The sequence below is a fragment of the Pipistrellus hanaki genome (genome assembly GCF_964339955.1).
Source record: "Pipistrellus hanaki genome assembly, chromosome: 1".
NCBI lineage: Eukaryota > Metazoa > Chordata > Mammalia > Chiroptera > Vespertilionidae > Pipistrellus > Pipistrellus hanaki.
This window is the reverse complement of record NC_140503.1, coordinates 185,136,608-185,149,373: the sequence shown is the minus strand read 5'-3', so window position 1 is coordinate 185,149,373 and position 12,766 is coordinate 185,136,608. Positions and strand designations below refer to the sequence as shown.

Here is a 12,766-nt window from a genome sequence, read left to right as displayed (position 1 = left end):
AATGATATAATGAGCCATAGCATCTAAACCATGGCTAAGTAAGAAGGAAGTGAGGATTTGAAAATATGGTGAGTTAATGCATTGTCCAGATGAGACCAAAGGAAAGTTACTGAAGTAACTGAATTGAATGACAGGAGTTATTTGAATCTCAGGTAAATGAAACCCTACATAACCTACCCTTACAATTCTCCAAAGGGGTGGACAATATTACCTACTCTAACCATATGCACACAACTTGAGCCCTGATGAAGTAATCTCAGAAGGCTAACTATCCACTCAGCATGTGATTTTATTTACTTACAGTTTCTCAGAAATGCATTCATCGAGAAAAACAAGATCCATCAGTAAAACAATTTTATCCCCTTTATTTTATTTTAAAGCATGTTTAAATGTTTTAATGCATCAAACTGAGACGCAGAACATCATTCAAACCAAACATGCTATTAGAGCATCATCTGTAAATGACTTGTTTTTCTGCTTATTAATCTCTTAATGGCAATAAAGCATATTACTAAATTTGAAAGCTAATACATTTCCAGAATAATCTGAACAGCAAATAAACAGAATACTGTAATGCCACCTCAAATAATCTTCAGAAAACTGTTAAAAGGGCAAAAAGTCCATAAAGTAAGGCACACGGGTAGGCAACGAGAAGCTGCTGTCCTTCCATGTCCAAGGCGGAAATGAAGATTTTGGAAGCTGAGAGACTACACCAGAGAATGATGACCAGTGCCAGCACAGTTCCGATGGTGCCCCTGCAGCAAAGACAAAAGGGATGGTTGCCTTACGTCAGGAGAAAGCGGTTACTGAATCAGAGCTGCCTCTGAAATGTCTCTCATACAATACTTATAACTACTTTCTCATTTGTAAAAATGGGGGTGAGGAACCATATGAACTTAAAAGGCTTGGCCAGTTAGAAAATATTTGAGTCAATTCACCATCAGAAGCTAAATATTTCATACTTTAGTAAAACTGGAATTAATAGCAACAGAAGAATTCCCTTGTAATTACTCCCATATGTCAACATTCATATTACAACTCCTGACATTCTTTTATGTAAACTATGTTTAGAAACTACTTTTACAGCTGCAGAGTTCCTTCCCTGACACTTTCTTCCTAAATGTACCTACAGTATGAGCAGAAGATTACTGGACTGCATTCCAGTAGGGTGCCCAGCACCCACTGCTCCCAAGTCCACTTTCCAGGACTTTGAGTAGCAAAGCCTGACACAACTCAAGTAGGAACACGTGGAACAGGAAGGCACATTAAGCATTGCTTCCCGCTTCATCGCTAAGGATCGCTTTGGATGTGCATGTGTGGACTTTTTAGAATGCTAAAATATATTTGTTTAAATTGGTATCTTCAAGCCTTAGCTGGTTTGGTTAAGTGGATGGAGTGCTGGCCTGCAGACTGAAGGGTCCCAGGTTTGATTCCAGTCAAGGGCCCATGCCTGAGTTGCGAGCTCAGTCCCTAGCAGGAGCAGCCAATCTATGATTCTCTCTCATCATTGATGTTTCTATATCTCTCTCTTCTTCTCCTGCCTCTCTGAAATTAATAAAAAATATAGTTATGTGTAAATAAGTAAGTAAGTAAGTAAATAAATAAATAAATAAATATCTTTAAGAAGTAACTGCGGAGGCAACTGGTTCTTTAAGAGGAAATGGACAAGTAAGGTAATTAAGTCTAACCATTTTAGGAATAAAATCAAAAAGTGTAGGTGGTAAAGAGTGAATTTCTTTTCTTCTGTGCAAAACAGAATGTATTATTTAGAAAAACAAGACATAAGACCTAGGAGAGATATCAGATCTATCTAATTTCCAGCTTTAAAACAATGAAGTGACTTATAAAAATTGCACAGTAAAATGGGCATTAGGTCAAAATCTCCTAACTAGCCTGGCACACTGTTCTTTTCACCATCAAACTACACTTCCTCAGTTAATCCTGGATGAATCTGAAGCTGGTAACGATGTTTGTTATTTGTGACAATGACAGGAAAACCTAATTTAATAATTGAATCAAAGCAAAACAAGTGGAAAATTATACAATATAACATAAATAAAAAATATTTAAAAAGCATTCTAATAAGTTTATATTCATTGGTTTAATTAGGAATAATTTCTAGAGTGATTTAATTTACCGTTTTTTTATGAACAAGAATGTAAAATTATACATGATTAATTTAAATGATATAGTAATAAGCCTGAAAGGGCAATTTTTAATATAGTGGTCTTAGGAGCCAAATATAGCTTAAAGGATTTCTAAATCATTTGTCATAATTTCAGAATGAAAATCTAATTAATGAGAAGAGGTCCATACTTGTGATGATTCCAAAAATCTAAGAGTTTTAGTTTCTATTTTCTTCCCCTAATAATCTGGAGTCATTTACAACGCCCTAAAATCTCAACTTTTCAGGAAATAATGTTTAAAAATTAGAATTTTTAAATGATAAATCATTATAGTATTCCTTGACAAAAGCATTTGATAAAAAATAGAAACTGAAGAATTGCGCTGTGTATTAACTTGTCAGATGTTTGTACTAAACAACATAGTAAGTGGAACAGCTTGTTTGCTAAAGAACTTGACAATCAAAAACTGAAATTTTTCCATGGATAAGACTCAATAAATATACCTACAACTCACATTGTATTTATACATTGAAAGTATCCATTCTCTGTTGTATTCCTTTTTTTATTTAATGTTGAGGAGTACTTACTGATTCTCTCTCATCATTGATGTTTCTATCTCTCCCTCTCCCTTCCTCTCTGAAATCAATAAAAATAAAAAATTAAAAAACATCTAGCATTTAATAAAAAATAAAAAAGAATCTCTATATATAAAAGCCTACGTGACCAAATGATCAAATGATCAGTCAACTGGTAGCTATGACACGCATTGACCACCAGGGGGGCAGACATTCAATGCAAGATCTGTCCCCTGGTGGTCAGTAGACTCCCATAGCAGGAGTTCAGCTGACTGATGGGTGCAAGACTCCAGAGTCATGGCTGGCAGTGCAGCTGTGGTGGCATAAGCCTCTCCTGCCTCTGCAGTAGCCCTACCGAGTGGGAGCAGCCTGGCACCCTGCCCTAGCTTGGGCTCCTCCCCAGCCATCTGTTGCTTCACACACTACTACATCCCTTGGGGGATGTCAGACTGCCAGTTCGGCCTCATTGAATTGTGAGAGGGTGCAGGCCAATTGAGGGACCCCACTGGTGCATGTGCATGAATCCGTGCATTGGGCCTCTAGTGTTACTATAATATTACTAAAATGAGACCATCTTTTTTTTTTTTTTTTAATATATTTTATTGGTTTTCCACGGAGAGGAAGAGAGAGGGATAGAGTTAGAAACATCGATGAGAGAGAATCATCGATCAGTTGCCTCCTGCACACCCCCTACTGGGGATGTGCCCACAACCAAGGCACATGCCCTTGACCGGAACCAAAGCTGGGACCTTTCACTCCGCAAGCCGATGCTCTATCCACTGAGCCAAACCCGTTTCGGCGAGACCATCTTTTTTTTTAATCCTCACTTGAGGATATTTTTTTCTGTTGCTTTTCAGAGAGTAGAAGAGAGGGAAGCAAGGGAAGAGAGAATCATCAATGGGCCCTGACCCAGGGTATGGAGCAAACCTGCAACTGAACAAAGTACTTGCCCTTGACCAGAATTGAACCGTCAACCCTTTGGTGCACAGGCAGATGCTCTAACCACTTAACCACCAGCCAGGGCAAGAGACTATATTTTAAAATCATTTCCAACTAATTCATTTTCAATAATGCTATAAAAATATTATATGAACCCTAGCCGGTTTGGCTCAGAGGATAGGGCGTCAGCCTGTCTGTGTTTGGTTCCAGTCAGGGCATGTACCTTGGTTGCAGGCTCCTCCCTGGCCTGGGCCCTGGTCAGGGCTCATGCAGGAGGCAACCAGTAGATGTGTTTCTCTCTGTCTTTCCCTTTCTCTTCCATTCTCCCTGAAAAAAATAAAATAAATAAAAATTAAAAAAAAATCAATGGAAAATATTTGAGTAAAGATTAACACACATACACACACACACACAAATTACATGAGACTGGTGGCCCAGTGCATGGATTCATGCACATTGAAAGGAAATTAATTAGAATTCCTAGGGCAGCTGCACAGCTCAAAGGGCATCTGTGAAAGGAGGGGGGGAGGGGGGCAAAGGGGAAGAGTAAGAGGGGAAGTGGGAGGGGAAGCTCACACGGGGGCATTTCTGCTCACCGTGCTGGCTCCAGTGCAGGTGGTCCCAGGTGATGGCCAGCAGGGCAGGCCAGGGTGAGACAGTGCAGGTGGTCCCGGGTGATGGCCAGCAGGGCAGGACTGGGCGAGACAGGCTGGGCATGCCCTGAAGCCAACCTCCCAGACCGCACCAGGGGCAGCACCGTGGCTTGAAAAGTGTCTGCAGAATGAGCAGTGGGGTCCCTCTGGCAGGTGGAGTCACTCGGCCTGGCCTGTGGGGATTGGGCTGAAAACAACTGACTCTCCAACATCTCTCAAAGGGTCCTGGAGGGTGAGAGGGCACTCTGCAATGTTGCTGTAATACAGGGTGTGGAATGTAAACGCAAGTGTGTAGTAAACCAGATTCGGGACCGACAGTGCCCCAGGAAACCATAGCCCACAGCCAAAGGTGGAATCACACAGCCCCGCAAGGAATTGAGCTCCCTGCTCTCTGGTTTCAGGGTGCTTCCCCAGAGAACTGCCATTGCCAAGTCACGGTAGCTTGGCAGCTCTTTCGTTGAGCATCTGCCCCCTGATGGTCAGTGCACAGTATAGGTACCAGCTGGTTAGCCTTTTATATATATCTAGATTATATCTAAATAAAAATATTACATTCTTTTCTAAAATGTCTACCTTTGGTATTGTTAAGTTCTTTATATAATATCCTATCCAATGTAGGGTTAATAATTTAAAATGTGGATCCTCCAAATACAAATTGTGTCTCATTATAATGTGGAATCATAAGCACTGATGGAAATGTTTATTTCTACTTGGGTGTAGAGCATAACAAGTGACAAAGGACGATGTAATTACTTGTTCTCCCCAGTCAAAGTGGTTGTGACATGCAGCTGTCCCGGGAGAGTGCCTGACTGAAACTTAGCTACTGCATCCTTACTAATGGTTTTGAATTGCAAATACTAACTGCTCATAAAGTAATAAAGAAGAAAAAAAATTCTTGACTGAGCACATATGCCGTAAAACTCTCTAGCATTAATATCCTCACCAGGGTTCCTGGTTGTTCTGCACCGCACGGAGCCCAGCTGAGAGAGAACAGTTGCTTCCCACCTAGAAGACAGAGTGCCTGGGAGCTGAGGCAATTTGTCAGCAGTTCACCAGTCACTTACTCTCCCACAATCAAACAAGTGAATTTTTGAAAGATCTTCCATTACCCATGACAATAGCTCATATTGAAGAATGTGACAACTCACAAAGTACCAGTTTTAAAGGTTACTTGGTGTTATCTATTTTTTAAATCACTGATATAGAAATAGCACCTTAGCCAAAACTGACATACTTCCCTGAATATGCTTGTAGCTTTTTTTTAAATATAAATTTTTATTGATTTCAGAAAAAAAAAGGAGAGGGAGAGATAGGAACATCAATGATGAGAGAGAGCTGCCTCCTGCATTCCCCCCATTGGGATCAAGCCTGCAACTGGAGCAATTGCCGACTGGGAATGGAACCATGACCTCCTGGTTCATGGGTCAACACTCAATATCTGAGCCACCATGACTGGCCTGCCTGTAGCTTTTAATAGTCATCAAGTCCCCAACTCCACCACCAAAATGATTGGGAAGAGGTCGGTGTTGCTCTGGTGTGGCACGCCTTAGCAGTGATTGTGTATGTGGGGCTATGAGTGAACCCGGACACTTACTGCAGTGAAAACAAGATGGCGCTGCCAGACAGGATGACCATGGGGAGCAGGCAGTAACCCAGCACGCTCGCCACACAGCCATAGGACACTCCGGAAGAGCTCATCAAGTTCAGTAAGGCATAAATCCCGAGGCAGCCGATGGCACTCATGCCATATATGTAACCAAACTGAACTTTCCCCGCCTGAAACAAGGAGAAGAAAACCATTTGAATACACAGAAAGCTTCAAGAGAAAATCAGGGAGTCAATAAATCAGAGAGCATTTTAGAATCAATCAGCTCAGCGCTGTTCCATATCTTTGTAGTGCTTACAATTATCAGGAGACTAGGAGCTCTGGGAAATACACTGACTATGTTATGAATTCAGGTCCTGAAAACACACAACCCTGACTAGACTTGGGATGGCACAAGTATGCTAGAGAAGATGAAATGTTTTTAGGTTTATTTATTTATTTATTTTATCACAGATTGCCTATTAGAGCATAAGAATATATTTTCTCCCCATATTTGTTAAATAATAAATGAATTAATAAAAAAAATTCCAATTTAGACTTAGTTATTTACAAGGCATATTAGTAATACTAGTGACCTGGTGCACATTAAAGGGGACTTAATTAGAGGAAATATTTTAATATTGCTATTTGCCCTTTCTCTATAACAGAAGTGTCAGAGATGAAAGAAAATTAGTAAAATGTATATGAAAATCTTCCTCCTGTCAGAGTCTGGTGTACACCATGGGACCAAAGTCAAGTCCCTGCCCACCCACATGCACATGCACCTCGAAATCAAGCAAGATCCAGACTTGACTGACCCCACTCCCATCAAACCCTATGGGAGGGGGAAGGGAGGGTCTGAGGTCCCCTGTCAAGTCCTAACAAGTGGGGAGGTACACTCTGAGGTCCCCCATCAAGTCCCGGGTGGGGGTCACAGCCTCAGGTCCCCCAGCCTGGCACCAGGATGGAGGGCACGGCCTGAAGTCCACCATCAAGCCCCACCAAGCAGGGGGAGGAGGGTGGCATGAATCCCCAGGTCCCCCACCCCGGCCCAGCACCACACAGTCTCAGGTCACTGCTGATTGCTAGTTAAAGCTTGTTATGGGAACTTGGCCTCTGCTGTGGGCACAGCCATCTTGTTATGGTGTGATAATCAATTTGCATATCCCCTCTTTATTATGTAAGATAAGCAAAGATCTATAGGATTTGCTATGTTAAGGTCTATTCTAAGCATTTCTATAACTTATTTAATCTACACAACCATCCTATGAGATAGGTAGCATTATTTTATCAATTTTACACAGAAGGAAATTGAGGGGCAGTAACTCCTCAAAATAAAATAATGCTAATCGGTTGAAGTTGGTAGTCTGACTCTAAAATGTAGGTCCTTAACTACAGGAGCTTTAATAATTGAACTTACTTGACCTTTTATTACCCAGTATATCCCAAACTTACCACAGAAAGTTTTGTTTTCATAATGCCAGTTTAACTGAACATACCTTATGAAAAGTTGATTTATATAAACTACCTGGTAATGAATCATAAAAGAGGTACTGTTAATGGAATTCATTGGTGTTCAGGATATACCACTGAGCTTCTGAAGATTTATAAAAATAGCCACCACTCACAAAGCACTAGGATCTAGGAGCTGCAGTATCTCCATTAAATTCATCTGGGGAAAGTGCAATCTATCATTAATTGAACAGAGGGTATTTTAATGTTGGCTACCTGAGGATGCCAATGCTCCAGTCAAGATAGAATTTAGTTTTTACATTTAAATTAAACTGACTAGAAATTCTACATAAAGGTTGGATAAATTGGCTTTGATTCTCACGGGAATTATTAAAAAAACAGCAAAGGATCTGGTAAGTTGATTCAGAGAGTTTTTCAGCTGTCTTTTCTTGTTTTTTTTTTTTCTTTTTCTTTTCCATAGCTGTTATTTGTGAAGTCCTTATGTCTTAGAGAACAAAGAAATATTTATTAATGAAGGGTATTGGAGAATGTTATGACCATTTTAATGATCTAAACTTTCCAGCAACTCTTCTTCTTCTGTAGTTATGGACACTGGTCACTACTAAGTTCCTTCACAAAAATGTCCCTGGAGTACATTGGCAAAATGCTCTCTTGCATTAGCCAAAGTAAGTTCTCACTGAATATCTTTTATATTCTTTTGGAATTCTTTTGTATTATTTTGTGAAATAACATTATGGATGCTAATGGACATGCTAAAAAACACATCAGTTATGCATTGCATCATTGGGTGGGTTTACTCAACTTGGAAAATAGTGACACTTTCTAGTCACTTTTAAGTAGTAAACATTTTATTTAATATTTTAACTGAATGTGATAATTCTAAGGTAATGATAGTTTGTAATGGTGAAAAGCAACTTCTCTATATCCAAAGGACACACAGTCTGAATTTCCTAGCTCCAACAAGTTTTGTGAATAGGGTGGGGAAAATAAATGATGAATGAGACTAATTTGGTAGCAAAATTGTCCCGTTCCATATCAGTTATTGACATTTCTCTTCATATTCTCTCTTGTTATTTTATTCAATTTAAAGTACAATTCCACTTGGCAGGGGCCAGTGCCATTTTTTAATTTGTTTTAAACTGTAACAAGGGCTTTTAGTTGAAAAGGAAAATAAATGTTCCTTTTTTTTCTTTTTCTTTCTTTCGATTTTTTAAATTACCTACAGAGAACAGATCCCAGGTCCTTTGTTACCAGAGCAGGGAAGAAGGCGGTGAGGAGTGGACTAAAGGGGTAAAATGTGTTAATTGTATGCCGATCGATAGTAACCAACCTTTATGGAGAGATCACTTTGTAGTGTATACAGATGCCAAATTATAATGTTATACTCATGAAGTATTTATAACTTAAAAAAAGAAATAAAAGAAAAAGAGTTTCATTTTTTTTTAAACCCAAATTTTTCAGGATCCTTCCTGCACTTCCATCTTCATACTAAATCTGTATTTGAAATACTTATTCATGTGATTATCCTATATAATAAAAAGGGTAATATGCAAATCAACTGAATGGTGGAACAACCGGTCGCTATGACATGCAATGAGCAGACAGGCAGGTGAGCGGTTAGGGACAATCAGGCAGGCAGGCAGGCAGAGCAGTGAGGGGTGACCAGGCAGGCAGACAGAGTGGTTAGGGGTGACCAGGCAGGCAGGCAGGCAAGCAGTTAGGAGCAATCAGGCAGGCAGGCAGAGTGATTAGGGGCTAATCGGTTGGGAGCAAGCAGGCAGGCAGGCAAGCAATTAGGAGCCAGTGGTCCTGGATTGCGAGAGAGATGTCCCAACTGCCAACTGGACCGGGCCTAACCCGGCAGTCAGACATCCCCTGAGTAGTCCTGGATTGCAAGAATGCACAGGCCAAGCTGAGGGACTCCCTCCCCTGCCCCCATGCATGAATTTTGTGCCTCTAGTACTGTTACATTGACCATGCATATTCTTTTTTCAGTTCACACTACTATTGTAGATCTATCTAAATAAATAAAATAAAATAAAATAAAATAAAATAAAATAAAAAAGGACCCATAGCTTTAAATCACTCATCTTCATTGTATTGGGGTGAAAAGAATTTTGAGAGAAATAACAATTAAAACTAAATTTGTGTTGTGTTTGAAGCTGTTCTTTTTAGTTTGCCTCCTTCAGTATAAAGAAAGTACACTAAAAGGTATTGTGCCTTTATGTCAGCATAAATGAGAAAAATGATGAGTATGTGATCAAGAATCTTACACCTCGAGGGACAATGAATAGATTCCAATATTGGTTTTGGAATATATATATATATATATATATATATATATATATATCAGCCCATAAAATCATCTTTTACAACTTTATTGATTTTTTTTAAGAGAGAGAGAGAAATACCATTTGCTGTTCTGCTTATTTATGCATTCATTGGTTTCTTGTATGTGCCCTGACCAGGAATAAAACCCACAACCTTGGCCTATCAGGACAATGCCATTCTAACCAACTAAACTACCAGGAAAAGGCTCATCCTTCACATTTTAACTGGATATATCCAGAGTCAGGTTAACTTAGCTTCAAATGAATTCTGAGTTAAATCTGACTTCATTAATATCTACTTTATTTGTTTGTCTTGTCCTTGTTGCTCTACATGTGTCAGAATCAGTTCCTAAGTAACCACATTCTAATGTTAAAATTGAAGTGATAAAGTTTCCTTAAAAAGTTTCAGAAAATACCCATTTTCAAATATTCCCAAAATTTCAGAACTGAAAAGAATCTTAAGTCACTTTTAATAAATCTTGTTTTGTCTTCAAAATGAAGAAATAAAGTTCAATAAACAGGAAACAAAAGATTCAAGATCACACCTAGAGGAAAAGTTAGGGGTAGATTCAATTTTCTTATTTCCAATTGATTTCTTTGCCTATACGGCTTTTTACTACTTATGACAAAAGAGAGGATACTTAAATAACTCCAAATAACATTGCACACCCTAAAATGATCTTAATGGAATTAATAATTTACTTTAAAGGATGGTGCTGGTCGCATTTCTACAGAAAAAAAAACAAACAGCTGTTATATTACTTGAAAAAGAAAGATGAGTTAATATATTAAATTGATTGTTTCTGACTACTTGATTAATTGACACAGTCTTACTTAGCAGCATTTAATCTAAGATTATCAAATTACTGTGACAGAGACAGAAGGGAGGTTAGAGACTAAATTAAAACTCCAGTTAATATAGTATTTGATTTATAGAATATTTGTATTTCCAAAAGACTGTGTGTCCTTTGGATTTATAGAATATTTGTAGTTCAAAGGAAGAAATAGATGCTATCACTAAATACTATTGTACTAGATAAATATGTTGTGATTATAGACCACATTATCATGCAGAAACTAGACTTCTATTGGTGTTTTGATGCTAGTATGAAGTAGTTAATAAATAAAAAGTGAAAATGTATATAATTGCAAACAACACTTTACAGCTACTTTTAAAAAAATTATAACTACATTGGAGAAAAACAATTATGAGTAGTTGTAAGAAAAGAAAGTGAACAAGGCCTAAATTTTTTTTAATTTCCTGCATTATTTCTCCTGCAAAGTTTATCACTTTATGCTTTAATACAGCCATATTTTTTTTCAGGTTAACTTGACCATATTTTTCATCCTGTGTTGTGTTTTTAATTAATACCCACTTGAGCATATGATTATTGATTTGAGAGAAAGAGAGAAAGGTAAACACTGATGTGAGAGAAACATCGGTCGGTTATTTCCTGCACATGCCCTGACCCTGAGGACTCTCCAACCAACTGAGCCACCCACCTGGGGCCATCCTGTGTTTTTAATGTATTATCATTCTCTTTTTGGTATAAAATCATAAACCATTTCTAATTTTTATCTTTCTTTTAAAAAATGAAACATTTTTCAAAATGATAAGCTAGAATGCTATCTAAACTTAGGTGGAAATAGGTGACTTAAAAATCTTTTTGGCATATTTTGATATTATTATTCCCAGATATAAAGAATGTAAGAGGCACATACACAAGGGAAATGGTGAAAGTTAGCAGAGGGGGGGGGTATATCATCATAAAAAGAATAAAACTGCCCTAGCCAGTTTGGCTCAGTGGATTGAGCATCAGCCTGTAGACTAAAGGGTCCTGGGTATGATTCCAGTCAAGGGCACATGCCTGAGTTGCAGGCTCGATCCCTAGTAGGGGGCATGCAGGAGGCAGCCAATCAATGATTCTCCCTCATCAATGATGCCTCTCTCTCTCTCTCTCTCTCTCTCTCTCTCTCTCTCTCTCTCTCTCTCTCTCCCTTTCTCTCTGAAATCAATAAAAAAAATATTTTTAAAAAAGAAACACTTCATAGGATACTAGAAATACTCTAGAGATACATCCCAACATCAAGAAAATGATGAACAAAGAGAAAGAATTTGTCCTGTGTCACAATACAAATTTCACAAAAAGCAAGAAATGAAATTTAAGCCTTAAATTGGCCAAGTTCATGTGCTCCTTCAACTATTCCAGATTGACACTTTTTTTCTTAATAACAAGAAGGACCTAAATGATTACCTGCTTTGTTAAAAAAAAAAAAATTTGATTTGGTGATTTTATCCTTAAAGTTTTATTTAAATTTCTATTTTTTTTTTTTTTATCAGTTGTAATGCATGATGGCAGTTTCTATTTTGTCACTATAGTTGTATGAAGCATGTCTCTATCTCATCCCCCCAAAAATGTAGCCACAAATTAAACAGACAATTTTCACTGTATAAAGTGACATACTGCCTTCTGGGTTTCCAAAGCACTCTGCGAAAATCACATTGGGAAGGACACACATTTCAATCTGATGCTGCTGTCCTTTACCAGAAGCAGCATGGCTCCCAGCGCCACACAGAACAGGATGGGCCCAGCCAGGTCGGTTTCATTCATAATGCTGCCATCTGCTGGCTTCAATGGGTTTAACACTGTCAAGGTTTTTTGCCATATGTGATCAAAATTAATTCCAAGTTCTGCAAAAGAAAAAAAAAAGGGAGGGGGGGGAGAGAAGGTAATATAAATATAGAAAAATATTTATATTAAAAATATAAACCTCAGAATAGAGTACATCAAATATAAACATCAAATATTAGAAAAATAAACATCAGTAATATTCTTTCATTAAAGTTAATATATTCGATTTACTTGCTTAGAAGTTTAATCTGATCGTTAGAACTTTGTAATCTAAAACTCCAAGTAAAAATCTAAACCATAAATAAGATTTTTATTTGCAAACAATGAGCTAAGAGAAATATTTTAGACAAATACTTCCATAAGGAAAAGTATCCCTGACTTATGTAGCTAATACAAGCTTAAAATCTAGCTGAAAATTTGGCAATGAACATTCTACAGTAAAAACTAAAATG

General features: G+C 38.1%; 1 protein-coding gene across 5 annotated transcripts in view; it reads right to left on the bottom strand.

Moving 5' to 3' along the window:
* Window positions 1–341: 341 nt before the first annotated feature.
* The window catches only part of YIPF7 (Yip1 domain family member 7), a 30,612-nt gene continuing 18,187 nt past the window's right edge, over window positions 342–12,766 (bottom strand). For 3 of the 5 annotated variants that reach the window (XM_084901243.1, XM_084901242.1, XM_084901241.1), the window contains exons 4-6: window positions 12,228–12,375; window positions 5,888–6,069; window positions 342–755 (exon numbers count right to left, since the gene is read on the bottom strand). In XM_084901243.1, the coding sequence (XP_084757369.1) occupies window positions 593–755; window positions 5,888–6,069; window positions 12,228–12,375 (493 nt within the window). In that variant the 3' untranslated portion in view covers window positions 342–592. Of the gene's footprint in view, window positions 756–4,236; window positions 4,550–5,887; window positions 6,070–12,227; window positions 12,376–12,766 lie in introns of those variants that run through there. The other 2 variants (XR_014796543.1, XM_084901244.1) reach the window with 2 other exon arrangements.